General features: G+C 39.9%; 1 protein-coding gene across 1 annotated transcript in view; it reads left to right on the top strand.

Annotated features, from left to right (window-relative positions):
- Positions 1 to 17,418, top strand: part of LOC124722810 (molybdenum cofactor biosynthesis protein 1-like) — a 43,462-nt gene that overhangs the window by 11,177 nt on the left and 14,867 nt on the right. The window contains exon 5 of the mRNA XM_047247939.1: positions 10,669 to 10,893. Within this exon, the coding sequence (XP_047103895.1) occupies positions 10,669 to 10,893 (225 nt within the window). The remainder of the gene's footprint in view (positions 1 to 10,668; positions 10,894 to 17,418) is intronic.

Genomic DNA, 17,418 nt, shown 5'->3' with positions numbered 1-17,418 from the left:
AATTGGGGTGGCAGTCATTAAAGCAAAATCATTTTGCTGGAGCAGGTTCTTAAAATTTCAATCATCAACTTTCTCCTCCGAATGTGAAAATATTTTGTTAGAGCCCTCTTACATAGGGAGAAATGATCATTGTAATAAAATAAGAGGAATCAGAGCTTGTACGGAAATATTGAAGTGTTTGGTTTTCCTCAAATGCTGTAGGGAGGTGGAATGGTAGATAAATAGGTTGAGGGTGGTTCTCTGAACCCTCTGCCAGCATTTAATTGTGAATTACAGACTAGTCATGCAGATATAGATAGTGTATATAGGCTTTCAATATTGTGCACTGATTCTCTAATTTTATACATTGCTCAAATACTTTCGTGGCGCTTTGGAGTGATCCCTTTAAAATAACACTTTACCAGTCTTCTTAATATGTATTTTGGTAACCAGGTTGATAAGAAGTTACAACAATACTCTCTTATTACTCCCCAGTTTTGGGTTATATTAATGAACAAGATCGCCGCAGTGTTCCATAACAATTACGGGCTGAAGTTTGCTGCTGATGGAACCAATATGATTTTCTGTGTTTCCGAGCATACAGGTTGTGTATGCTGTTTGGAGTCTGGTGTATGCTGAATCAAATGTTTTTATTGTTGTGATCTTCCATCTGAAGATTGGTTTCATGGAGTTGCCCATGCTAGCTTATCCTGTGTGAACCTCTTCACCTCTGCGTAACTACTGCAGTGTACAATAACTTGAACTTGCTTACTGCAGTCAGTTTTTGGTCTCCTACAGTTGTTACCCCCATTATATTCACAGATGACCACATATTGTGGAAATTGCATATTGTAATGTAGGATGCAATAATAACGTACGGAAAGTTTCTGTTGAAAATTACGAATTATTTAGGAATAAAGGAGATGGCTCACCAAAAGGCAGAAGCACTGTCTCATCGATAGGCACAAGAACAAAAGGTATGTAGAATGAGATTGGAGTGTGCACTGATATGAAACTTCCTGGCAGATTAAAACTGTGTGCCGGACCAAGAGTCAAACTTGGGACCTTTGCCTTTTGTGGGCAAGTGCTCTACCATCTGAGCTATCCATGCACGACTCACGACCCGTCCTCACAGCTTTACTTCCACCAGTACCTCGCCTTCTACCTTCCAAACTAAAAGGTACGTTGCTTGGCGAGCTTCCAGAATGCACTTTCTTTTTCTAGCTGTAGGGAAAACATGCGCACGCGCGCACACACACACACACACACACACACACACACTCACATGCGCATGTCTCCTTATGCTGTGGTCGCTCAACTGCCAGCTCTTTACTGGCCCACGGTGAGTGTTCTGGAGTGAGGTGGGGCTTTAGAGTAGGGTAGGATGGGGTGGGTTGAGGCAATGTGAGAGATGGAGAGAGATGGGAGGGGTTTGGAGGGAAGCATTTAGTGGCTCGTGGGAGAGTGGGGAGCCATCTGTGGGCTAGCTAGGGGTACAGGTAGAGGGGTCAGGCGACAGACAGCTGGGCACTCATAGACTAGGGTGTGACGTGAGATAACAGCACACAACTAGCTGATTTGGGTGGTGGCGAGAGGGGGGGGAGCGGCGTGTGTGTGTGTGTGTGAAGGGGGGGGGGGGGGGGGCAGGGGCGCTGGGAGTTAACTTGGATTTAGGCCAGGAAGCAAAGGATGTGCTGTATGGCTACGAAAGTTGAGTATTCTTAAATAAGATCAGCTGGTGCCAATGTATTGGAAAGTAACTGGCACACAAAGTGCAATTGTGGCTTCTTTTTCTTTATGAATTTTGAGTAGTCTGCAGGGCAAATTGAATTAGGAGGATCGGGCATTTGTGTGGGTCTAGGAAAGTAAATTGTAGAGCCAGATAAAAGGCGCGCAAGACAGGAGGGGTACTACTACTCATCACTGCTGTATCGTGCTACTAGTACGTGTCAGCGTGAGTGCACCGAGAGTGGTGTTGCCGTACATGCGTCTTTAAATTGGTCACCGACTGATCATTGCAGGCTGGCTGCTGGATTCCGTCTCTGGGAGCCAAGCGTGCGGCGCGGTCCCTGCCGTGCCATCTGCTGATGACTCGCACATATATAAGTGTGGAACAGTGCTGACTGACTCTCTGTGTGATTCTAGTTTGTAATGTGCACATCAGTGTTCTGTGTCTTGTTGAGTCCTTAGAGGCATATTGTTTGGAGGTTATTATTAAAGCCATATTTGTGCGACTTGGATCACACTTCAGTATTTATTTATTTATTTAATTATTTATTTATTTCTTGTTCCATAGATCCAGTTAGTGAGTCAATCACAAGGATATAGAATGTGTCAAATTGTACAGGTTTCAATTTAAACTTACAATAAATACAAGGGCAATTCAATGGCAAATTGTACATAGTTTAAGTAAGACATACTATAAATACAGTAACAGATACACTGTCAGCTAGACAACATAACAACCGTTTGACAGAAAAAGGAGTTTCAAATAAAGGTTAAAGATAAGAGCACAAAGTTAAATCAGATATTAGGCCTACAAGAGTAAATACATGTACAGCCAATCTGCTGTTGCAAAAAGTGTGCTAATGCCCAAATGCACAATAAAATCAATTGAACTACTTCTAGACACAATAAGTTTAGTGATGGTATACATTTTATTTCAGGTATTCATCCACAGTATAATAAGATTTCTCTGTCAGGTAATCTTTGAGAACTAGTTTAAATTTTGGCAGTTCTGTATGAACACATTTGATATGTAGTGGTAGAGCATTGAACAACTTAATGCTGGAGTAGTAAACTCCTTTTTGTACCAGAGTGAGACGTTTCATTTCTAAATGTAGATTGTTTTTGTTTCTGGTGTTATAACCATGGAATTTACTGTTGTCTTGGTAGATGGAATAATTTTTGCACACAAAGGTCAGCAAGGAAAAAATAAACTGTGAGGCAGTTGTTAGGATACCTATCTTCCGAAACAAGTGCCTGCAAGAGTGTCTTTGATGGACCCCACACATTATTCTGATTGCTTTTTTTTGGATGGTGAAAACTTTTTTTGCAAGTGGTTGGTTCCCCCAGAATATGATAGCATATGACATCAATGAGTGGAAGTTGCCAAAGTAGGCAACCTTAAAAGAGTCAACTTCAGCCACTGAAGAAATTACCCGTAATGAAAATGTTGCCGAGCTAAGTCTTTTACATAGATGAAGAATGTGAACTGACCAATTACATTTACTGTCTATGTAAGCACCCAGAATTTTGTGTCTTCAACTTTCTGTATTGGTTGATCTCTACATTTTATGTCAATTTCATCGGGATTACTATGTGATGTATGGAACCTCATATAATGAGTTTTATCTGCATTGAGTGAGAGACCATTTGAGGAGAACCAATTTATGATGTCATTAAAAACAGTATTTGTAGTTTTTTCAAGATCATCATCAATCAAATCGTCAATTAGAATTGTGGTATCATCGGCAAACAGGGTAAATTTGCTGTTTGTCTCAGAACAAAGAGGAAGATCATTAATAAAGATGAGGAAAAGCAGTGGGCGCAAAACGGAGCCTTGAGGCACACCACACGTTATCGTGCCCCATTCAGACGAGGCAGGTTCTCCAGAAGAGCCATTTAGCATTACAGTCTGCTTCCGATCCTGTAGATATGATTGTAGCCGCAAGCCAACAGTACCACCTAAACCATAGTATTCTGCCTTTTTCCAAAGAATTTGGTGGTTTACACAGTCAAAAGCTTTCATAAGATCGCAAAAAATACCCACTGGAGACATTTTTTTGTTAATGGCTTCCAGAACTTGGTTGCTGAAAGAGAATATTGCCTGTTCACTACAAAGACCGGCACGAAAACCAAACTGATTTTTGCTTAAGATACTATGGTAGTTGAGATGGTCTACAATCCTCCTGTGCACGAGTTTTTCTAGAATTTTCGAGAAGGTAGTTAATAGGGATATTGGGCGATAGTTTGTAACAATGCTTTTATCCCCTTTTTTAAAGAGAGGAATCACTACAGCCAACTTAAGTCTGTCAGGGACAATCCCATCTTGTAGGGATGCATTGTATATGTTGCATAAGATGGGACTAACAAATTTATAACAGTGTTTCAGAATTTTACTAGAAATATTGTCCACACCAGCAGAATTTTTATTTTTTAATGATCTAATTACTCTTATGACTTCGCTTACAGTAACTGGAGATAAGGATAACTGTGGGATTCTGTTGCTAATAGCTTTCTGTAGGAGGGACAATGATTCTTCCATGGAACCATTACAGCCTGTCTTCTCTGCTGCTCTCAAAAAGTGGTTATTAAATATTTCTGCAACCAACTCAGGTTTCTTAATGATACTGTCCCCTGTTTTAATCTCTACCTGAGACATGTTCCCTGTTGTCCTGCCAGTTTCCCTCTTTATTACATTCCATATAGTTTTAATTTTATTTTCTGAGCTTTCAATTTCTGATTTTATGCACATATTTTTAGATTTATTTATAACCTTCTTGAGAATGCTACAGTAAAGTTTGTAGTGTTGTCGTTTCTTTGGATCATTACAAGTCCTGAGAGAACTTTATAACATTCTCTTTGTTCTACAAGATGTTGTTATCCCTGTAGTGATCCAAGACTTCTTGGCATTGCCTATATGACTATTTCTAACTACTTTTTTGGGAAAGATGGACTCAAATACAGACATGAATTCATTTAAAAATGAATTGTACTTTTTGTTTACATCTGTTTCCCTATAAACTCGGCTCCAGTCTATCTATTTTAGGCTATCATTGAATTTTTTAAGGCCCTGTTCATTTATTATCCTAAAAGATTTCCAAGAATGCTCGGAACTGTTGCACACACTGATGTAATTGAGCCTAAGCAATTGACCACCATGATCAGAAACGCCAAGGATTGGATGTACAGTGATCTCATTCCATGTAGACTTATCTATAAATATATTATCTATCAGACTTTTACTGTTAACAGTAACCCGAGTTGGGAAATCTACTATTGCCATCAGATTATAAGACTCCATTAAATGTACTAAATCAGCTTTACTATTGCTCTCATTTAGGAAATCAACATTAAAGTCACCAGAAATTATCAAGTTCTTGGACTTTGAGTACAGTATGGATAATGAAGAATCTAAGTGCTCAAGAAATACATTCAAATTCCCTGAGGGAGTTCTATACAGTGCTAACACTACAGCCGTGAAGTCATTTACAGTAATCTCAACACCACATACTTCAATTTGTTGCTCTATACAATGGCTCTTTAAATCTAATGCATTGTAAGATATGTTGTTTTTTACATAAATTACCACTCCACATTCTTCCATGATGGTTCTTGAGTAATGCGCTGCCTGACACACAGTATTACTTGGTTAGTACATCACCACAAACATATGCACCGGGAATGTACATCCTTTGACAGTTTGCTATGTCTCTCTCTTCTAGGACTGACATGGTAGCTGCCTTGCATTTCTTAATGACTCTGACCTTGTCAACCACAAACCGAATCTTAGTACAGTCACGATTTCCCTGAAGAGATTACATGACAGCAGAGACTTGTAAAATTGTGTTACCCATTTCTCTAGCCAGTGAAGATTCATTCTATACCTTCAGATACAGTGTCATGTAGGAGTAGAACAGCAAGAAATACGGAGCTCCTCTAACAGTAATGACAGTTTATCACCTCCCAACACTACATGTGCCAATGTTTCAGTGCATTTTTGAATATGTTTGTTAACAGATTCATCAACACAACAAAAATTTACGATCTCAGTAGCATCTTATTTCTTAACTCATACTTTACTATTCATCAGAATCTTCATTGCTGCTCTTTGATTCGTCAGAGCTCCCTGCTGTACTTTGTTTTATTTCATAGTTAGAATTAGTTGAAATACCACCTACCGTATTTACTCAAATCTAAGCCGCACTCAAACCTGAAAAATGAGACTCGAAATAAAGGAAGGAAAAAAAAAATTCCTGAATCTAAGCTGCACCTGAAATTTGAGACTCGAAGTTCAAGGGGAGAGAAAAGTTTTAGGCCGCACCTCCAAATCGAAACAAAGTCGGTCCATTGTAATATGAGACACAACTTAGGTCGAATGATTGACGATACAGCTACAGTAGTTTGGTTCGAGTCATAAGCTTAGCAGTTAAGCTTTACCAGGTAGCCTTTGCTATGCGTTGGGCGCTCCGTCCGTATTTATACTGGTACCCTTCCTTTTTCACATGCATCGTCTGGTTTGAATCGATTGCTTATTTTGCTTTGATCTGATAAGTGCCGTTTTCCTTGTTATAGGCGTTTATGTCACTCTAAGCTGAAAATGCATTACTGTACTGTGTCATGCATTGTTTGTCGCATTCTGATAGTGCGTGTTTGCGGACTGTCGTCGCTCGCGGCATGGCTTGCTTTTGTGCACGCTACCGCCGCCTACAATTAAAAAAAAAAAAGAGAGAGAGAGAGAGAGAAAGAAATCATCTCATTAGCGGAACAATGGCAAGAGACTACTATTTCTTGTTACTTACACTGCTGCTTTCTTTGATAATGATCAACAAGAACCAAATAATAGACTGCGTATGATAGAACATGTTCTGAACGAGAGTTAGGCGAAAACTTTTCCTCCATTTGAAAATCTTTGCGGCCGCTTCTTTAGTACATCAAATTCTGCACAGAAATTAGAGTCATCTTAGATTTAAAAATCTAGTCAGTTGCCGTGCTTCATTTCTGACTGTATCACTATTAGGCATAAGAATAATATGAATATAAACATGACACGATATGTATATCCTTCCGCGTTTGCTGTTGTCTCACTCTAGTTTCGTAGTTTATTAGGCAGACAGGATTTAAATAAGATAGCAGCAAACATGAAAGAATACGTGGCAAAATGTTTATATTCGTATTACTCTTATGATGAAGAGAATACTGCATGTGATTCACATTTCATCAGGTTCCTATTAGCAACCATCTCTTCTCACAGGTAGGAATAAATTCAGAACGTAGAGTTGGCCATATTGACAAACATCCCAAACAGTCTTGCCAGTCGGATTTTCGTAATACATTGAAGTTCTGCTACATTCGAAGATGAACAATACGGAATTTGTATTTACTTCGTTGGATAATGTATGAAAATTGTCTTCCACCTTTTTTCTTAATTTATTTACTGACACAGAGGTTTTGGCGCCAGTATTTATCTTTGTGCCTACGAAGCATGCCTGTGTAGCGCTACATATATTCGACGGCAGAAGTTAGTTGTGGCAGCACCTACCGACATTTTTCAGAACTTCCACTTGCTTTGCACTCGAATCTAAGCCGCAGGTGGTTTTTTGGATTACAAAAACCGGAAAAAAAGTGCGGCTTAGATTTGAGTAAATACGGTACATCCTCTCCTTTGGATTCAACTTCTTAAGTATTATCTTTCAAGTCAACACCTGCTAATCTGTGAGACCGAAATGATGAGCCATACTACTCTATTTCACTGTGCCTGTTTGTTTCATTTGTATAACATTTTATTCCATCATAGATGCTGCACTTACAGTTTCATATATGCATTGCAGCAGCAGACACAATAAAAGTAGCAATCAGCAGTGCTTAGTTTGTTGAATGGGTAAAAAATACGCCATTGTCCCAGTTCCACATATCCCCAAAATTTGATTCTGCCAAATTCTGTACTCTCTGAAATCGAATGTTTAATCCAAAGATGAAAGTGAACAAGTTTGATGCAGTATTGCTAATATTGTTTATTACTCATCTTGCTGAATGAAATGCATACCATGTCCTTTCTGAAAGGTTTGCAGAATTAATGCACATACCAGTTTTCTAAAAACTTACATTGAGATTGTGCTCTCCTCCCTCTTGTACAAATTAGTAGAGCCCTTCGGATTACTCCACAATATGCCTCTTGGCAAGGTGGTAACGACAGTATTATCAAATGATAGATTGGCACTCACTGTATAGTGTAGATGTTGTGTTGCAGGCAGGGGGAAAAAAAAAAAAAATACACCACCTATTAAACACGTAAGCTTTTGGTGCAACCCCCCCCCCCCCCCTTCCCACACACACACACACACACACACACACACACACACACACACACACACACACACACACACGACCGTTGTTTCTCCCATGATGATGCGCAACGGTCGTGTGTGTGTGTGTGTGTGTGTGTGTGTGTGTGTGTGTGTGTGTGTGTGTGTGTGTTTTGTCCACTTTGGAAGAAGACTTTCTGATCGAAAGCTTATGTGTTTAGTAGTCTTTTTTGTTGTGCTTGTCTGTGACCTAACATCTCCTGTATACAGTGAATAGCAATGTATCTTTTTTATAATATGGTCATTATTCCAGCCCAGATTTTCTATTGTTTGTTTCCTTTTAAGACCTTATAAAGACAGTTACTGACAATTTCTTTTTTCTTATTGGAGAAAAGTAAAACCATATGGGGGCCAGACGAAGATTGTAAATGAATATGGAATAGAGTATTTTTATTTTCCCTGTATGCAGTGTCAATAACGTCACCTCACACACTTAATTTCTGGCAGCACCTCCTTCTCAACACATGACTGTCCCCCACCACCTCACCATAGTCTTCAAGTTATATCCTATAGCACTTCTGGGTGGACAAATAGATGAAGGATGTAGTTTAAAACAGTATAACTAAACTTAAAAGTCAAACTGCCCTTTTATAGAGACTGCCATCATTATTTAAACATAATAAACAACATCAAAACAGTCAAAAGAATTTTTTTTTCAAAAGAGCAGAAAATTGTAGTGAAATTCATGAAAGGATTGTTTTAAATTGTTATATCTTAAATCAATAAGTATGTCAGCATTTCCCAGGATTTTCTGGCTTAATTAAGACTAGGTCATGCCACCACAGTGGTCAGACAGTGGACTTGCCTTCGAGAGGACAACGGACCCGAGTCCCATCGGGCCATCAAAATTTGGGTTTTCCTTGATTTCCCTAAAGGATTTAAGACAAATGCTGGGATGGTTCCTTTGAAAAAGATGACATTCGGCTGAGGAAGCTAATTTCTGTGGCACGTCTGATGACACAGTGCTGGTGGAAGCACGAGTATTTCAGAGCACACCATTCATTGCACATTGTTAAACATAGGGCTCTGCTGCAGACAACCCCCGTATGTTCCCATGTTGACAACACTGCTGAATTACAATTTCTGTGGCTCAGGAGCATTGAGACTGGGCAGTGAATCAATAGAAATGTGTCATCTGGTTGAATCATTCGTGTTTCGCATTACACCTGCTTGACGGTTTTGTGCACATACACCGTCAACAGAGTGAATTGGTGCTTGAAAGGTGCACTTTGCTACAGACTTAGGCCAGTGGGAGCAATATTATGCTATGGAGGACATTCACCTGGTCTTCTGTGGGTCCTGTGGTAGTAACTGAAGGCTCCATAACAGCTTTGTTCTGTGTGAACATTATTGTGCACTGTCCACACCCTGTCTCTAATGAAGGTGACATGTTTCAACAATATGACTTTCAGTGTCACGAGGCCAGAATCAAATTCACCCCTTCTGAATCTGATGGAATACATCTGTGATGCTATCAGATACCAGTTCTGCACCCAGAAACCACTGATCTCCAATTTATGGGAATTACATGACCTGTGCTTACACATGCGGTGCTGCATAATGCTGGGAACATACCTCACATAATGCTGGGAACATACCTGAAATTTGTTGAACTTGTCCCACACAAAATCACTGCTGTATTGTGTTCCAACAGTGGACAAACACATTATCAAACAGGAGGTCATAGTGTTTTGTCTCATCAGTTTATATATTCAATGCTTGAATGAAAGGTGTGCTCTTTTCCTTTTTTCTGCCATTGCGTGTATGTGTAAAGCAGGATGTTCTACCATTTGGGTTTGTTTATATGAAGGCTGTCAGTATTACCACCTGCACAGATACTAAATGCTCCTTTTGTGAAGACCTTTTATCTTGAGAACACTTTTAACCTTGTTTCACAAATGGCAGCACAGTTTCAAGAAAGCTTCTTAATTTAATGTAATAGTTAAAATAATACCTTCAGCAAAAGATGTGTGCGTTGGAGTGGGGAAAAAGATTGGAGATGTATGTAGTTTAATTTTCGTAAATTGTTAAGAAGGTTAACAGCTTGGCATGCTAAGATAAATTCAGACATTCTCCAAAAGGAGAGAAAAAGATTAATTTAACAGAATCAGTGAGGTATACAAATATAACAACAGACTTGTAGAACCATTATTTTGTAGGTTAGATTAGATTAGATTCAGCTTTTGTTCCAAGACCCAAAACATGAGATGATTCTCATGGGTGAGTAACATGCCAGAAAGTATAACATAAAAAATATAAAACATTTGAATACCCTGATCATTTGTCAGGAGATTGTCAAACTAGGTGAATACAATACAAACTGGAACAGCTTTTTTTTTCAGAATTGATACGCTGTCAGACTGAAATATTGTTATGCACTATTAATAAATTTATCAAACAAAAATACATAATCTTGACTGTTATGACAAAGTGCTCTCAGAACTGAAATCTAACAGACATTCTTATTTAAGCTGGCCTAACAGCCACTGTTAAGATATTCATCTATAGAGTAGGATGAGTTGTCTATCAAAAAGTCTTTCAAACTCTGATTAAACCATGCTTTATCTGATACCAAGTTTTTAATGGTGTCTTTCTTCCACAGATAAATTGTGTTGTAATGCGAGGTTTTAATGAAGATGAAGTGTGCAGTTTTGTGGAATTAACAAAAGAGGAAAATGTTGATGTAAGATTTATTGAGTACATGCCTTTCAGCGGCAACAAATGGAATGATGGGAAGATGGTCTCATTTAATGAAATGCTCCAAATAATTAGAAAGCAGTGGCCTAATTTTGATCCTCTTCCCAATGGGCCCAATGATACCTCAAAGGTACATGCAGTATTACATATGAACATACATTGAAAATAATTTAATATTTATGACTTACTACCAATCACAAGAATACTTCACATCTGCTGGTGGTATGAGAGATGGACTGGTTTAGTTACATATTTCTCATCCCATTCAGTAAGTCTGTCCTGGCCTGGGTTTCTCTGCAGCTTTTCTGCAACTCTCCCCATTTCCTAAACCTTGACAAGCCTTTTCTTTCTTCCCTTTTCCTTCCCCTTCATTGTTTCTGCCAGAAGAAGAAGCCACTGGCTCCGAAAGCTTGCACATTTCCATAACTTTAAGAGGAGTTAGAAGGGGAAAACATTCTTTTTCACTTTTTTGGGTTTTTATCTGATTATAAAATTTGCAATTTTCCAAATAAAATGATATGTATATTACTTATAAACTTGCATGGGAAGTATTTTATTTTATTTTCTAAAATATAATCTACACCAGTTGAAAATGTTAAAATTTTTACATGCATTACTTCAAGACCTAATAAAATCGGTAATTTTTTATATACAGGGTAGACCATTGATCGTGACCAGGCCAAATTTCTCATGAAATAAGTGTCAAACGAAAAAACTACAAAGAACGAAATTTGTCTAGCTCGAAGGGGGAAACCAGCTGGCGCAATGGTTGGCCTGCTATAAGGCACTGCCATAGCTCAAACTGATATCAACTGTGTTTTTTAAAATAGGAACCCCATTTTTTATTACATATTCGTGTAATACGTAATATCTTAGAAGAAAGATTAAGAAAAGGCAAACCTACGTTTCTAGCATTTGTAGACTTAGAGAAAGCTTTTGACAATGTTGACTGGAATACTTTCTTTCAAATTCTAAAGGTGGCAGGGGTAAAATACAGGGAGCGAAAGGCTATTTACAATTTGTACAGAAACCAGATAGCAGTTATAAGAGTCGAGGGACATGAAAGGGAAGCAGTGGTTGGGAAGGGAGTAAGACAGGGTTGTAGCCTCTCCCCGATGTTGTTCAATCTGTATATTGAGCAAGCAGTAAAGGAAACAAAAGAAAAATTCGGAGTAGGTATTAAAATTCATGGAGAAGAAATAAAAACTTTGAGGTTCGTCGATGACATTGTAATTCTGTCAGAGACAGCAAAGGACTTGGAAGAGCAGTTGAATGGAATGGGCAGTGTCTTGAAAGGAGGATATAAGATGAACATCAACAAAGGCAAAACAAGGATAATGGAATGTAGTCTAATTAAGTCGGGTGATGCTGAGGGAATTAGATTAGGAAATGAGGCACTTAAAGTAGTAAAGGAGTTTTGCTATTTGGGAGCAAAATAACTGATGATGGTCGAAGTAGAGAGGATATAAAATGTAGGCTGGCAATGGCAAGGAAAGCGTTTCTGAAGAAGAGAAATTTGTTAACATCCAGTATTGATTTAAGTGTCAGGAAGTCATTTCTGAAAGTATTCGTATGGAGTGTAGCCATGTATGGAAGTGAAACATGGACGATAAATAGTTTGGACAAGAAGAGAATAGAAGCTTTCGAAATGTGGTGCTACAGAAGAATGCAGAAGATTAGATGGGTAGATCACATAACTAATGAGGAAGTATTGAATAGGATTGGGGAGAAAAGACGTTTGTGGCACAACTTGACCAGAAGAAGGGATCGGTTGGTAGGACATGTTCTGAGGCATCAAGGGATCACCAATTTAGTATTGGAGGGCAGCGTGGAGGGTAAAAATCATAGAGGGAGACCAAGAGATGAATACACTAAGCAGATTCAGAAGGATGTAGGTTGCAGTAGGTACTGGGAGATGAAAAAGCTTGCACAGGATTGAGTAGCATGGAGAGCTGCATCAAACCAGTCTCAGGACTGAAGACCACAACAACAACAACGTAAAGAAATATGAATGTTTTAGTTGGACCACTTTTTTCGCTTTGTGATAGATGGCGCTGTAATAGTCACAAACATATGTCTCATAATTTTAGACGAACAGTTGGTAACAGGTAGGTTTTTTAAATTAAAATACAGAACGTAGGTACATTTGAACATTTTATTTCGGTTGTTCCAATGTGATACATGTACCTTTGTGAACTTATCATTTCTGAGAATGCATGTTGTTACGGCATGATTACCTGTGAATACCACATTAATGCAATAAATGCTCAAAATGATGTCTGTCAACCTCAATGCCTTTGGCAATACGTGTAACAACATTCCTCTCAACAGTGAGTAGTTCGCCTTCCGTAATGTTTGCACATGCATTGACAATGCACTGACGCATGTTGTCAGGCATTGTCGGTGGATCACGATAGCAAATATCCTTCAACTTTCCCCACAGAAAGAAATCCAGGTACGTCAGATCCGGTGAACGTGCGGGCCATGGTATGGTGCTTTGACGACCAATCCACCTGTCATGAAATATGCTATTCAATACTGCTTCAACCGCACACAAACTATGTGCCGGACATCCATCATTTTGGAGGTACATCGCCATTCTGTCATGCAGTGAAACATCTAGTAGTAACATTGGTAGAACATTACGCAGGAAATCAGCATACATTGCACCATTTAAATTTCCATCGATAAAATGGGGGCCAATTATCCTTCCTCCCTTAATGCCACACCATACATTAACCTGCCAAGGTCGCTGCTGTTCCACTTGTCACTGCCATCGTAGATTTTCCGTTGCCCAATAGTGAATATTATGGCGGTTTAGGTTACCGCTGTTGGTGAATGATGCTTCATCGCTAAATAGAAAGCACGCAAAAAATCTTTCATCGTCCCGTAATTTCTCTTATGCCCAGTGGCAGAACTGTACATGACATCCAAAGTCATCGCCATGCAATTCCTGGTGCATAGAAATATGGTACGGGTGCAATCGATGTTGATGTAGCATTCTCAACACCGACGTTTTTGAGATTCCCAATTCTCGCGCAATTTTTCTGCTACTGATGTGTGGATAAGCTGCCCCAGCAGCTAAAACACCTACTAGGGCATCATCATTTGTTGCAGGTCATGGTTGATGTTTCACATGTGGCTGGACACTTCCTGTTTCCTTAAATAATGTAACTATCCAGCAAATGGTCCGGACACTTCGATGATGTCGTCCAGGATACCGAGCAGCATACATAGCACACGCCCCTTGGGCATTTTGATCACAACAGCCATACATCAACACGATATCAACCTTTTCCGCAATTGGTAAACGGTACATTTTAACACGGGTAATGTATCACGAAGCAAATACCGTCCGCACTGGCAGAATGTTATGTGATACCACATACTTATATGTTTGTGACTATTACAGCAGCTGGCCGGAGTGGCCGAGCGGTGCTAGGCGCTACAGTCTGGAAATGCGCGACCGCTACGGTCGCAGGTTCGAATCCTGCCTCGGGCATGGATGTGTGTGATGTCCTTAGGTTAGTTAGGTTTAAGTAGTTCTAAGTTCTAGGGGACTGATGACCTCAGAAGTTAAGTCCCATAGTGCTCAGAGCCATTTGAACCATTTTTGACTATTACAGCCCCATCTATCACAAAGCGAAAAAAAGTGGTCAAGCTAAAACATTCATATTTCTTTACGTACTACATGAATATGTAATAAAAAATGGGAATTCCTATTTTTAAAAAATGCAGTTGATATGAGTTTGACCTATGGCAGCGCTATCTAGCAGGCCAACCATAGCGCTATCTGGTTTCTCCCTTCAAGCTAGACGAATTTCGTTCTTTGTAGTTTTTTCATTTGATGCTTATTTCGTGAGATATTTGACCCGGTCACTATCAATGGACCACCCTGTAGAAAGCTGTGGATTGCTGTTTTATAAAGGTTAAATTATGTGTTTGTATTGGTAGCACTGTCAAAAATAGTATCGTATCTTTTCATAGTATAAACATGCTTTGTATATCGAAGTGCTAACGTTTTTCCGAGGAAAAGTGACGAATAGACTGGTAAATCCCTCAAAAAGTATGACTCCAAAATGAAGTGTTTTTAAGAAATGTGGGTTTCATGGTAATACATTTTTGAATAAAGAGAAACATTGTGTTCAGCATGTGGTGTGTGAAGTTACAGACAATGAAATACTGGCAAACTCATGAGTATCTAGAGAAACACCCATTAGTGCTTCGAAGATTAAAATGAAACATAGTGATAACACAGTTATCTCAAAACAAAACTCATGTAAACGGTAGGTTAGGTTATATTCTGCTACATTTACATATCCTAACAGGGGTGTTATGTGAATGTGTGTGCTGTATGTATGTGGAGGGCCAGTTAGTTTACATGAAGACATTGAGGTATCAAATGGACTAGCCAGGAAACTTATCATTAATTCTGCCAGTTGTAAATATACTCATTCACTTTGGAGTTCTGATAAGTGTAAAGATAATTATTTTAAAATAAATATTAGGTGGTTTTATGGATTGAGAGCTATTGGCAAAGGACACACTGCAGCAGAAACAATGTGTGTCGTGATGTATATGCCACGCCCACTTTCTAAAATGGACAAGTATGCAGGATTTATTGGAGCTGCTGTGAAATCTGCTGCATGTGAGTCAATTAAGGGTGCTGCAAATGAAGCTGCTGAAATAAACGATGGTATGATTGACATATCAGTAGCTTTTGGGGCACTTGGTAGAAGCGCAGCTGCAGTTCTAAGAATTCTGTTGCTACAGTGACCAGTGTGGATACTGGAAAGCTAATAGATTTCCAGATTTTAACCAAACATTGTTATAAGTATAAATCAGGGAATGAAGATGGGCATATTTGTGAAAGAAATTATGAAGGACAACTAGTCGTACGGAGGCCCGTGCAGCTGTTGAAATTTATAATCGATCTGTAAACTAAAGGGGAGTGTGTTACACTAAGTTCTTAAGTTATGCAGACTCAAATGCATATAACAGTGTAGTAGCCACTCAGCCTTATGGTGAGAAGCTTGTCACAGAAATGGAATGTGTTGGTCATGCCCAGAAGAGGATGGGTACCAGATATAGGAAGTTGAAACAAAGTTTGAGAGACAAGACACTTTCAGGTGGTAAGACCATATGAAGCAGGCTGACAGACAACATGATTGATGAACTACAACAGTATTATGAGATTGCCATTAGAAATAATACTGAGGATTTGTTGAAAATGAAGCAGGCAGTATGGGCTACCTTCTTCCAGAGACTGTCAGCTGATGATAAACCAGTACACCATCTTTGCCCTCCTGGATCTGGTTCATGGTGCAATTACCGCAATGCCCAGTACTCAAACAGGTCATACAGCCATAAACATTCTATCCCAGCAGCAGTTGTGGATATCATAAAACCTGTTTACAGAGACCTGGCAATCCTGAATTATTGAAGAAGTGTCTGCATTGTCAGACTCAAAATCCCAATGAGTCGTTCAATAATCTTATAGTGTCAATGTCATCATAACTGCCGTCTGCGTCACGTCTGCTGTGCAGCAAGCTACGCTAGTTTAAGTATTAACTCTATTTTTCTTACTTGTCACTTCTTCTTCCGTGTGTTTTTGCTTTTAGGAAGCTTTAATTGTCGAGTGCTAGTAATAGTGTTCCATAGATTTTGTGTTTGTTTTGAATACAGTCAGAGAGAGTCCGTTTAGTCAGCCATAGTGCCAGTAGTGCTAGTGTTTGTTTTGAATACAGTCCAGAGACAGGTAGTGCTATTTTCATTGTTTTCTACAGGAAGTATCTAGTAACCACAATTTAGTCAACTATCAGCCGCCTTTAGTGAATTAGCAGTCTAGTTATAAGTTGATTAACTCTCTACAGTAAATTGATTTCTTAGGATGGATAGGATGTGAGACTGCTGTGTACGGACACAGGAGGAGCTGGCCACTGTTCGCGAACAGCTGAACGTGTTGATGGCCGTGGTTAGCCGTCTTCTGGCTGCTGCCTCGGAGTGTAGTGGCAGTGGGGAGTCTGGTGCATTGCATGGTACACCCCAGGTGTTACATGCTTCACCCACTGACCCTGCTGTCGACACATCTTTGCGGGTACCTCTTCCCAAGGGGAGTGGCGGGTTCAGCGGCGTTCGCGGCGCACGAGGCGGAGGGTCAGTGTGGAGGCTGGCCGTGTGGCATCGCCCGTTCTGCCTGTGAGTGGACATGTGGCCACTCCTTCAGCAAGGTCCGAGCAGGCACATGGGGGGAGGGGTTTATTAGTTATTGGGAGCTCCAACGTTAGGCGGGTGATGGAGCCCCTTAGGGAAATAGCGAAAAGGTCGGGGAAGAAGGTCAGTGTTCACTCTGTCTGCTTGCCGGGGGTCTCATCTGAGATGTGGAGGAGGCCGTGCCGGCAGTGATAGAGAACACTGGGTGCACCCGACTGCAAATTGTTGCTCATGTCGGCACCAATGACTCCTGCCGTCTGGGTTCAGAGGTCATCCTCAGTTCGTACAGGCGGTTAGCGGAGTTGTTGAAGGCGGAAAGCCTCGCGGGGTGGAATCTGAGCTAGCTATTTGTAGTATCATTCCCAGAACCAATAGTGGTGGTCCTCTGGTTTGGAGCCGAGTGGAAGGCTTGAACCAGGGACTCAGACGATTCTGCGGAGAT

Source organism: Schistocerca piceifrons, chromosome X, assembly GCF_021461385.2.
Source record: "Schistocerca piceifrons isolate TAMUIC-IGC-003096 chromosome X, iqSchPice1.1, whole genome shotgun sequence".
NCBI lineage: Eukaryota > Metazoa > Arthropoda > Insecta > Orthoptera > Acrididae > Schistocerca > Schistocerca piceifrons.
Note: the sequence above shows the minus strand (reverse complement) of the source record. Positions and strands in the feature narration are given on the sequence as shown.